At 39.7% G+C, this 12,147-nt stretch overlaps 1 protein-coding gene and 1 pseudogene across 10 annotated transcripts in view; one reads left to right on the top strand and one right to left on the bottom strand.

Moving 5' to 3' along the window:
- Positions 1 to 3,725: 3,725 nt before the first annotated feature.
- LOC103345755 (RNA exonuclease 1 homolog) overlaps positions 3,726 to 12,147 on the bottom strand; it is a 41,048-nt gene continuing 32,626 nt past the window's right edge. For 6 of the 9 annotated variants that reach the window (XM_089318038.1, XM_070053160.2, XM_089318027.1 and 3 more), the window contains 2 exons: positions 10,397 to 10,517; positions 3,726 to 8,904 (listed from right to left, as the gene is read on the bottom strand). In XM_089318038.1, coding sequence (XP_089174164.1) covers positions 8,798 to 8,904; positions 10,397 to 10,517 — 228 coding nt within the window. In that variant the 3' untranslated portion in view covers positions 3,726 to 8,797. The remainder of the gene's footprint in view (positions 8,905 to 10,396; positions 10,518 to 12,147) is intronic. The other 3 variants (XM_089318024.1, XM_089318029.1, XM_089318018.1) reach the window with 1 other exon arrangement.
- On the top strand, positions 10,690 to 11,780 carry LOC127485723 (ribosome biogenesis protein NSA2 homolog pseudogene; annotated as a pseudogene). The gene has a single exon (XR_016213812.1). The product of XR_016213812.1 is annotated as a ribosome biogenesis protein NSA2 homolog pseudogene (transcript).

Raw genomic sequence — 12,147 nt, forward strand, 5'->3', positions numbered from 1 at the left:
AAGCAACTCCACAAATGCCTAAAAATAAATGCAGAGATTAAACAAGATTAAGGAAGACAAAATGACACACCCCCACACCCCAAAGGAACAAGGCAACACTACAATATTAGAATGCAAAGATGGGAGCTGGTGCTGTGGCATAGTAGGTAAAGTTGCTGCCTGCAATGCTGGTATCCCATATAGGTGCCTGTTCGAGTCCTGTCTGCTCCACTTCCCATGCAGCTCTCTGCTATGACACATGCTTGCTCTCTCTCTCTGCCTCTCAAATAAATAACTTGGCATTTCAAATAAGTAATTTAAAAAAAAAAAAGAATGTGAAGATGGAGGTTAATGAAATGTCTGAAACAGAATTCAAAAGATTAATCATAAGATTATTCAGAAGCAATGAGAAGCAATACCATCAATTAAAGAAATCTACACATGACATGAAAAGTTTTCCCATGAAATTGAGATTTTAAAGAGATATCAAAATGATATATTAGAAAAGAATTCCATAGATCAATTTTAAAGAAAAAAGTGATGGAAAGCCTTAAACTCAGTGGAGTAGAATAAAGAATATCCAAGCTAGATGACAAACATGAAAATTTTTAATCAGAATAAAAAAATTGGAAAAATTAAAAACAGTGGAGATTTATGGGACACTATCAAATGACCCAAAATACAGGTCTTAGGTGTTCCTGAAGGCATGTAAAGAGAATGGTTTAGAAGGCCTTTTTACTGAAATAATTATAGAAAACTTCACCAACTTGGAGAAAGTAAATGATGTTAGAGCACAGGATGTACATAAAACTCCTAATAGACATGACCAGAAAAGACCTTCACCATGATACACTGTAGTCAAACTTAACAGTAAAACATAAAGAAAAGATTCTAAAAATGTGCATGACAGAAAAGCCAGATTACTTTCAGAGGATCTTCAAATAAACTCACAACTGATTTCTCATCAGAAACCCTACAGGCTAAAAGAATGGTGAGACAAAGTCCAAGCCTTCAGTGAAAAAACTGTCAACCCAGAATACTGTACCCTACAAAGCTCTCATTTATGAACGAAGGTGACATAAACATGTTCCATAACGAACAGAAATGGAAAGAATTTGTCCAGCCTTACAAAAGATGCTTAAGTTTGTGCTACACACAGAAACACAGGAAGATAAACATTATGAAAGAGTCTGAAGGCAGAAAATGCCCATGAAAGTACTAAAGAAATCCAAAGTAAACAATAGGAATATTTATGGAAACTAGTGAGGCCAAGTCTTTACTTATCAGTAGTCACCTTGAATGTAAATGGCCTGAATTCTCCAGTTAAAAGATAGACTGTCCAAATGTATTTCAAAACAAGACCATGGGGCCATTGCTGGTTCAAGTCCCAGCTGCTCCTCTTCTGATCCAGCTTTCTGCTATGGCCTGGGAAAGCAGTAGAGGATGGCCTAAGTCCTTGGACCCTGCACTCATGTGGGAGACCTGGAGGAAGAGATCTCATGAGGGAGATCCTGGCTCCTGCCTTCAGGTCAGCACAGCTCCAGCCATTGTGGCCAACTGGGGAGTGACGAGTGGATGGAAGACCAACCTCCCTCTCCCTCCCCTCCACCTCTCTGATTTTCAAATAATAGCTGTTGTTTAAAAAAAAAAAGACTCAAGAAACATCTCACCAAGAAAGATACAAAGTGAATGGAAGGATATTCCATGCTAACAGAAACCAAAAAAAGAGCTGGTGTGGCCATCTAATATTAGACAAAATAGACTAACACAAAAACTGTTGAGACAAAGAAGGGCACTATGCAATGATCAAGGGATCAATTCAACAGGAAGACATGACTATAATAAATGTATATGCACCCAATTACAGGGTACCTGGCTATTAAAAATGCTAATGGATCTAAATAGAGTATATATTCCAATACAATAGTAACAGAGGACTTCAATATTCCACTTTATTTTATTTTATTCCTGGAAGTTTTTTTTAACTTTTATTTAATAAATAGAAATTTCCAAAGTACAGCTTTTGGATTACAGTGGCTTCCCCCCCATAACTTCCCTCCCACCCGCAACCCTCCCATCTCCCACACCTTCTTTCCATTTGCATCAAGATTCATTTTCAATTCTCTTTATATACAGATCAGTTTAGCGTAAAGATTTTTAACAGTTTGCAACTACATAGAAACACAAAGTGTAAAGTACTGTTTGACTGCTAGTTATAGCATTAATTCACATTGTACAACACAATAAGGACAGAGATCCTACATGAGGAGTAAGTGCACAGTGACTCCTGTTGATTTAACAATTGACACTCTTGATTATGGTGTCACTTGAGGCTCTTGTCATGAGCTGCCAAGGCTATGGAAGCCTCGAGTTTGCCAGCTCTGATCCTATTTAGACAAGGTCATAGTCGAAGTGGAAGTTCTCTCCTCCCTTCAGAGAAAGGTACCTCCTTCTTTGATGGCTTGTTCTTTCCACTGGGATCTCACTCACAGAGATCTTTCATTTAGGGTTTTTTTTTTTTTTTTTTTTTTGCCAGAGTGTCTTGGCTTTCCATGCCTATAATACTCTTATGGGCTCTTCAGCCAGATCCGAATGCCTTAAGGGCTGATTCTGAGGCCAGAGTGCTGTTTAGGACATCTGCCATTCTATGAGTCTGCTGTGTATCTCGCTTCCCATGTTGGATCATTCTCTCCTTTTTAATTCTATCAGTTAGTATTAGCAGACACTAGTCTTGTTTATGTGCTCCCTTTGACACTTAATCCTATCATTATGATCAATTGTGAACTGAAACTGATCACTTGGACTAGTGAGATGGCATTGGTACATGCCACCTTGATGCCAATATCCCACTTTAATCAATGGACAGATCAACTAGATGAAAGAAAGTTAAGAAACAACCGAGCTAATCAACACTATGGACCAAATGGACCTAACTGATATGTACAAAGCTTCACACTCCATTGCAGAATACACGTTCTTCTCATCAGTGCATGGAACCTTCTTTAGGACATACCATATGCTAATCATTAAATTATCAGCAAATTTTAAAAAAATCAAAATCATATTATACCTCTTCTCTGACTACAAAGGAATGAAACTAGAAATCAACAACTCAAGAATCTCTAGAACATAAGCAAATACATGCAGACTGAAAAACATGCTCCTGAATGAACAGTAGGTCACAGAAGAAATCAAAAAGGACAAAAAACTTCTGAAAATGAAAGGTGACAATACAACATATCAAAACTTATGAGACATGGCAAAAGCAGTGTTAGGAGGGAAGTTTATAGCAACTGGTGCTTACATCAAGAAATTGGAAAAGCACCAAATAAATGAGCTATCAATGCATCTCAAGTATCTAGAAAACAGCAACCAACCAAACCTCAAATTAGTAGGAGGAAAAAAATTAAATAAACAGAATTGAAACAAAAATATACAAAGGATCAGCAAAACTAAGAGCTGGTTTTTTGAAAAAAATAAACAAAATTGATACACCACTGGACCAAGTAACCAAAAAAAAAAAAAAAAAAAAAAAAAAAAAAAAAAAAAAAAAGGAGGTAGAATACCCAAATAAATTAGAGATGAAAAAGGAAATTTAACAGACACCAGAGAAATCAAAAGAATCATCAGCAGTTACTACAAAGAGCTATATGCCAAGGCTTCCAAGATGGCAGAGTAGGGAGGGAGCTTGCTGCTCTGGTCTAGGAGAAGATAGTTTTAAAAAGGTAGAGGGAGTTCAGTCTCAGGGAATGGTTAGGGATAAAATGGCAGAGGATTCCCTATGCAAATTAGAGGGGCACAGTGGACCTTTTTGGAGTGTGGACACACACAGCTCAGGACCCCAGCAGCTGAGAGCTTCCACACCAGAATTGGAGACCAAGGTGTGACCAGACTGCAGCAGCCCAAGCCACTGGTGATAAAGCTGCAGGAAGAGCCTAGAAGGAACCTGGCTTGGATCCCCGTGAGGGAAGTGTAGCTACTAAACTAGAGGAGAGTAAAAAAGGAAGGGTACATTTCTATCTGCCCAATCACCCTGCAACAGCATCCTATAACAAGCTGATGTAGAGTGGGCACCATTGTGGACATACATAACAGCTGCGCCAGCTCATGTGTGTGCCCAGCAACCAGCTAGGTAGAGATTCTTGACTCTGGTGGGGAGAACTAACAGGGGGATGGGTGCTTGTGACTGTGGGAGACTTCTATTCCAGAACTGTGAACAAACTGAGGCTGTGTGGGAGGGCTCATGGTGTGGCTTGGACTGCGGGCAGTTACTGTGGGAGACTCGATACACTCAGGGTTCCTTGGTTACCTGGGGAGGATAGTGGCTGTAGAACCTGAGCTTACACTGAGGAGTTCAGAGATCCTTTGTGTGGTCCTTGGGGAAGAGCAGACTAATATACCCACTGGAGCTAATGCTCAGGCACTGGTCTCCTTTGAGGAGAGGAGCTCAGCTGAGTAGAATAAACCTCCCCCTCTGATTAAAAAAGATTTACCACACCAAATCTGAGTGTCACCTTAGACATGCCCTTTACCCAGGAGAACTGAACAGAGCTCACTGGCCACACCCACTACATGCCTCTAGATATTCACTTAAAGCAGATATTCCACTAATCTACAGAGGCATAGTACAAAGATAAAAAGACTCCACAGTGAAAAAAACCAACAAGTATCTCCACAAATGCTGAATAAAAAATGCACTAATTCAAGAAACAAAAATAAGGAAGACAACATGATGCCCCCAAAAGAACACAATACTTCATTACTAGATTGCGAAATGATGAGATGGAAGAAATGCCAGAAATGAAATGAAAAATGTTGACCTTAAGATTCATAGAAGTAATCAGAAGCAAATGCATGAACTACTGAAATCTGTACACAACATGCAAGAAAAGTTCTCCCAAGAAATTGAAATCTTAGAGAGAAAACAAAATGAAGAATTCAATAGTACAAATAAAAAAATGCAGTGGAAAGCCTTAACAGAATCAGTGAAACAGAAGGAAGAGTATCTGAGAAGGAAATTATATAGTCAGACCAAAAACAAGAGGAAGTTAGAAAACTAAAAAACATTGTTGGAAGGCAAGATGCCAGTATAGCAGCGGGATGTTGTGCGTTGTGTAGGGAAAAATGGATAGTTAATGACTAGAGGGGATACAAGCAGACGGCAGAGTCACAAAAAGTTTGCCCAGAGTGGCCCAGGAGTCCAGAGATTGCTCAGGTCCGCACTAGGGGGAGAAATCAAAAAAATTTCTGGAATCAAATGAAGATGACAATAGAGCATACCAAAATTTGTGGGACACAGCAAAAATAGTGTTGAGAGAAGTTTATAGCAATTGGTGCCTACATCAAGAAATTGGAAAGTCACCAAATGAATGAGCTATCAATGCATCTCAAGGATCTAGAAAAGCAACAGGAAGCCAAACCCAAAACCAGTAGACCAAAAGAAATATTTAAAATTAAAGAAATTAACAAAATTGAAACAAAAAAAAGATACCAGAAAAATGAAGAGTTTTTTTGAAAAAATAAACAAAATTGACACACCATTGGCCCAACTAACCAAAAAATGGAGAGAGAAGACCCAAATCAATAAAATTAGATGTGAAAAAGGGAATGTGGTAACACCACAAAAAAAAAAAATCATTAGAAACTACCACAAAGAGTTGTATGCCAACAAACTGGAAAACTTAGAAGAAATGGATAGATTCCTGGACACATAGAATCTTCCTAAATTGAGCCATGAAGACACAGAAAACCTAAACAGAACCATAACCAAGATGGAAATTAGATTAGTAATAAAGGGCCTCCCAACAAAAACCAACTTATATTTGACCAAGTATTTAAAACCAATCCCTGGAACAAGGACAGTCTCTTCAACAAATTGTGATGGAAAATGGGATGTCCACATGTGCAAGTATGAAGCAAGACCCCTACCTTACACCTTACACAAAAATCCACTCAACATCGATAAAGATCTAAATCTACGATGCAACACCATCAAATTACTAGAGAACATTGAGGAAACCCTGCAAGACATTGGCACAGGCAAAGACTTCTTGGAAAAAAACCCAGAAGCAAAGGCAGTCAAAGCCAAAATTAATAAATGGGATTACTTCAAACTGAGACGCTTCTATACAGCAAAACAGGAAAGTGAAGAGGCAATCGACAGAATGGGAGAAATTATTTGCAAACTATGCAAGTGAAAAAGGATTAATAACCAGAATAGGCTAATCCTCCACCTAGCGGCGCCAGCACACCGGATTCTAGTCCCGGTCGGGGTGCCGGATTCTGTCCCGGTTGCCCCTCTTCCAGGCCAGCTCTCTGCTGTGGCCAGGGAGTGCAGTGGAGGATGGCCCAAGTGCTTGGACCCTGCACCCCATGGGAGACCAGGAGAAGTACCTGGCTCCAGCCATCGGATCAGCGCGGTGCGCCGGCTGTGGTGGCCATTGGAGGGTGAACCAACAGCAAAGGAAGCCCTTTCTCTCTTTCTCTCTCTTTCACTGTCCTCTCTGCCTGTGAAGAAGAAGAAGAGGAAGAAGAGGAAGAAGAGGAAGAAGAGGAAGAAGAAGAAGAAGAATGAAACAAGACCTCTTACCTTATACCTTACATAAAAATCCACTAATAGAACAGAGACCTAAATCTATGATCCAATATCATCAAATTACTAAGAACACTAGAGAAACTCTTCAAGACATTGACATAGGCAAAGACTTCTTGGAAAAGACCCTAGAAGCACAGACAATCCAAGTCAAAATTGACTAGCAGGATTACATCAAGCTGAGAAGCTCTGCACTGCAGAGGAAACACTCAGCAAAGTGAAGAGGCAATCTACAGAATGCAATAATATATTTGCAAGCTATGCAACTGATAAATGGTTAACAGAGTCTTTAAGAGTTCAAGAAATTCAACAACAACAAAAACAAAACAAAACAAAACACCCCTGTTCAAATGCCTTTCATACAGATATCAAGAAACAACAAATGCTGCCAAGGATGTGGGGAAAAGGGTACCCTAATCCACTGTTGATGGGAATGTGTCTGTAAAGCCATTATAGAAGGCAGTATGGAGTTATCTCAAAAATCTGAATATACACTTACCCAGCCATCACATTCCTGGGAATTTACCCAAGGGAAATGCAATTAGCATATGAAAGAGTTATCTGCACCCCTATATTTATTGTAGCTCAATTCACAATAGCTAAGACAAGGAATCAACCCAAATGGCTATTAACCAAAGACTGAATAAAGAAATTATGAGCTATGTGCATCATGGAATACTATACAGCAATATTAAAAAAATTTTTTTTCATTTGCAACAAAATGGAAGAAACTGAAAAATTTCATACTTATTGAAACAAGCTAGTCCCAAAAGCATAAATACCATATTTTCCCTGACCTGTGATAACTAATAGAGCACCTAAAAGGTAATCCATAGAAAGGAAATTGACTTTGAATAGTCCTTGTCTCAACTACTGAGAAAGATTTTTTTCCATACTATTTGTTGAACTCTTAACAGTTAATCATATGTGTATGAAGTTAATTGAAAATAGATCTCAGTAAAAAAATAAGAATGGGAATAGGAGAGGGAGGTGGAAGAAGGGTGGGAAAGTGGGCGGGAGGGCCAGTACAGTGGGAAGAATCACCATGTTCCTAAAGCTGTAATTATGAAATGTATCAAGTTTGTATTCCTTAAATAAAAAGTTTCTGGAGGGCAAAAATAGCTGGTCCTTCCTGATTATACAGTTCATACCCAGAACATGCCAGGAGAGATGGCTAAGAAGCATCTGTGGTGGCAGGAAAAAGCTTCTCCGCGGTAACCGAGATTGAGTTGTAAATTGAAAACACCAAGGCTGTAAACTTGAGGTAGGGGTGTGTGTATATACAATTTGAGGGCATAGCATCACAATCAACTGTTAGAAGGCAACTAATTTACTTTTGCCAGCAGGCTGTCTTATGGACTGCCCAGAGGCTCATCTACACCACTTACCAAGAAACCTTTGTAATTCTGTAGTATGTTAGTGCTATTGATACTGAAGATTCATGGACTTTTCCTCAGAAGAGTTGATAAAGTCATGTGGTTGCCACCGTCCAACATCCAAAACAAAACATAAAATCAAAGAAAAAAAGACCTAAACCCTTAAAGAGATTAGATAATTCAGGCATTGGGAATATAGAAGTTAGCATATTTAGAAAATCCATATATAAATTGCTTTTTAAAAAATCAGTGAGTTGTTGAATGTATTAAAATCAAGTAACAACCCATCAGTGAGAATAAAAACACATTACACAACAGCCAAATAATCAAAACTTTATATCAACAGAGTACACTGGAAATTTTACATTTACTTAAATATAAACTCTTGAGGGAGAAAAAGTCTATTTCTATGTGTGTATAGGAGGCCTAAAGAAAACCACAACTTTTAGGTAAAGGTGTTTAGAACTTGGAGCAACATGATGGTTTTGGCTTTCAAGGGACACAAAGAAGTGTAGGTACTGTGAGGAGTGGCCTTCATCAAAGTCATAGACTTCGTACTTCAGGTCCAAGCCGTTTCCCACTCGCATTAACAATCTGAAGCGGAACACTAGGAAGATGAGCTGAAATCGAAACACACTTCATTCCTCAGAACGCCCCTCCCACCCCCACCCCAGTTCCAACTTTGGAAATCACTATGAGAAGCTAACGTTTAAAATGTAATAAATAAACCACAACAGTACTTTCTTCCTCCTCTTCTCTTTGGAAGTGTCGAGAAACCCGGCTCATTACAGACCACACCCTACTGCCTGCAGCAGGGGCCAGCGGCATCACTGAGGAGGCATGGCAGAGACTAAAGATGTTCTAGGGCAGGGTGAATCTTCTTTCCTTTCAGGTCTTCTTTCACTTTCCAAAGGACCAACTCCATGCAAGCTTTTGCTTTTTCACTAGTATTGTGACCTTCAAATAGTACAGAAAATTAAAAAACACATTAGGCGCAAGACAACCTTCTGTGATGTTACCTGCACACGTTTTCAAAACAAAGGCCTCAATTAGTAACAAAATTAGCACAGCCCGCCTACCAGAATACAATTATCACCCGAGAGTGACCCCCAGTGGTCATTATTTTGCATAAATCTACCAGAAGAGCAAGCATCTCCATTTTTTCTGCATAATGAGTCCTGTCACAGCCTTGTGGCGACTGGACGTGATTACCTTTATTCCAGGGAGATACAACAAAGAAGCAGGCATCAAGCACTAAAGTACAGAGATCTGGTTAGGAATCAGAAAGGTGGAAGGAAAGAAAAAGCACACCAACGAATGAGTAGGCTTAGACATACGGTTACATGGTTTTAACAAATAGATGAAATTACCCCAAACATCAAGTCTAGTTCTGGAGAGAATCATAAGTGATGTCTGAGATTAGATGAGGGAAAAACCATGACTAATGATTCTAAAGTGGTATAAATTTTTCATTTCCTCATTTGTAACTTACTCCCAGAAAACTGTTATTTAACTTTTACAAGTTTTTTTAATAGATTGTCCATTAAATGAAATACATTAGATCCATGGTTCAAGATTATTTAACAGAACACATAAGTTTTGTCTAATATGCTTTTGTGCAAATTCTTTGAGATATGAATATTTTAGCAGAGATATTAAAGACCCTTTACAAAATGGTATTAGTGCAGAGAATAAACTGCATTTTGTTCCATTGATATAATCAGATATTTTACAAATTATAACATAATTGTAACATGCTTAAAATCAATTTGCTCTACTACTTGTTCATAGGAAAAGCCTGTAAAGGTATGCATCCATGAACAGCTATCCTCCATTCCAAGCCATGTACCAATCAATCATGTATGTGGCAACACCACTAACAGGTAACAGTGGCTATACTTGCTGTAATTGTCTAATTTGTATAATCTTGGTGTATTGTATCAGAAAAAACAAAAGCAGAAAAAAAAGTTCTGAGAGCAACATACACCAATCTGGCAGAAGGCAAACGCATACTTCATTCTTTGATTTGTGATATATTTCCAATACCAAAGCAAACACATACACACTCATATTACTTACACTGGGAGAGATAACTTGGACCCAACCAACTTTAGCACAAACCAAAGAGATAGGTCTCCATACCAATGCAAGTTCTATGCATGAATTCAAAAGCCAGGTTCAAACTCCGACCTGACCATGTTCTCTGTGTAACTGCCACTTTCATTCACGTAGCACACCCAGAACTACAGCAAGCAGTGCACCTATGACGCTTTTTACATGGACATAGCGTACACTTTCAGATTCTCCCCCAGAGGAGACAATCCAGAGAAGAACCTTATCTCCCATTCTAAGCACATCAGGCAGAAGCCCTTCACTGGGGGTGCCACGGTTTGTTCGCTCAAGTCAGACTGAAGATCCCGATAGCAATGACAGGCAAAGAGGTCCTTACCATCATCCTGAATGATTCTCTGCAGGTAGTCAGCCACTAGACTCCCAAGGGATCTTTTGTGAGGCAGACCTAGCCGATGAGGGAACATAACTGTTGTGTCCACAACGCAAGTGTGAATTAGCTGTCAAATCAAAGAAAACAGGCTATCAGGAGCCCGTCCCAAAGGGCAAGGATACTGACAGCAGCAGCAAGTAACGATGGAGCCGTCACGATGTGTCAAGTCACTGGACTAAGCCTAGGTTATCTTGCTGCACTTTGCAGAGTAATCTAGTGAGGGAGGGATTTTTACTGTCCCTTTTCATATATAATCACATGGTGGCGGAAAGTCGGGAACTTCTTCGCACCCAGGAGGCTGCACCTGGCGGTTCTAAGGCCGTCACCATGCCACAAAATGAATATATTGAATTACGCCGTAAATGCTATGGGTGCCGTTTGGATTACCATGAGAAAAAGAGAAAAAAGGAAAGTCGGGAGGCTCATGAACGTTCAAAGAAAGCAAAAAAGATGATTGGTCTGAAGGCCAAGCTCTACCATAAGCAGCGCCATGCTGAGAAAATACAGATGAAAAAGACTATCAAGATGCATGAGAAGAGAAACACCAAACAAAAGAATGATGAAAAGACTCCCAAGGGAGCAGTGCCTGCCTATCTGCTAGACAGAGAAGGACAGTCCCGAGCTAAAGTACTTTCCAACATGATTAAACAAAAACGAAAAGAGAAGGCGGGAAAATGGGAAGTCCCTCTGCCTAAAGTTCGTGCCCAGGGAGAAACAGAAGTATTAAAAGTTATTCGGACAGGAAAAAGAAAAAAGAAGGCATGGAAGAGGATGGTTACCAAAGTCTGCTTTGTTGGAGATGGCTTTACAAGAAAACCACCTAAATATGAAAGATTCATTAGACCAATGGGCTTACATTTTAAGAAGGCCCATGTAACACATCCAGAACTGAAAGCCACCTTCTGTCTGCCAATACTTGGTGTAAAAAAGAATCCATCATCCCCATTATACACAACTCTTGGTGTAATTACTAAAGGTACTGTCATTGAGGTGAATGTGAGCGAGCTGGGCCTTGTGACGCAAGGAGGCAAGGTTATTTGGGGGAAATATGCCCAGGTTACCAACAATCCTGAAAATGATGGATGCATAAATGCAGTCTTACTTGTTTGATAACAGTAACTCCTAATCATTATTGAAGACTACAAACTAAGTGGGAAAACGGTCTTTACTACGATTTTTCTGAATACTTCCAAATAGCCTTCATGTCTGCAGTCAGCAAGAGAATTATTTTAAGGTGTAAAAAACATTAAAAAGATGCACTTTTACTGACAGTTCTTTATTGGAGTCTGCTTAAGGTTTACATGTTAATAAAATGTGAATAATTAAAGCACATGGTGGCATGGAGAAGTTAAGAAATGTGCCTGAGCTAATAGAGAAGAGACTGAAATCTAAGCAGTCCGACTCTGGAAATCACATTGCTCTGCCCTGGAAGTACCACTAGTGGGCAGCACGAGTGCACAGAGTCTCCCAAAGGACTTGGGTAGGAGAGCCAGGCTCTTCCCAGCTGTGCCAGGTTGAGATGGCCACACCTCCGTTCGGTTCACATCAGGTCACATCTCAGTGGTCTGCTTGTTTGCCCTTGGGGAAAGGGAACAGATCAGTCCTCAGCATCGAGCTCCAAATCCCCTCCGAGCAACACGAGAAAAAGCTTTCAATCATCACTGAATGTTGAGGGGGATGGAGTGGGAAATGACAGT

This window comes from Oryctolagus cuniculus, chromosome 1 (assembly GCF_051225735.1).
Source record: "Oryctolagus cuniculus isolate XC-2025 breed Fujian yellow rabbit chromosome 1, ASM5122573v1, whole genome shotgun sequence".
Taxonomy (NCBI): Eukaryota; Metazoa; Chordata; class Mammalia; order Lagomorpha; family Leporidae; genus Oryctolagus; species Oryctolagus cuniculus.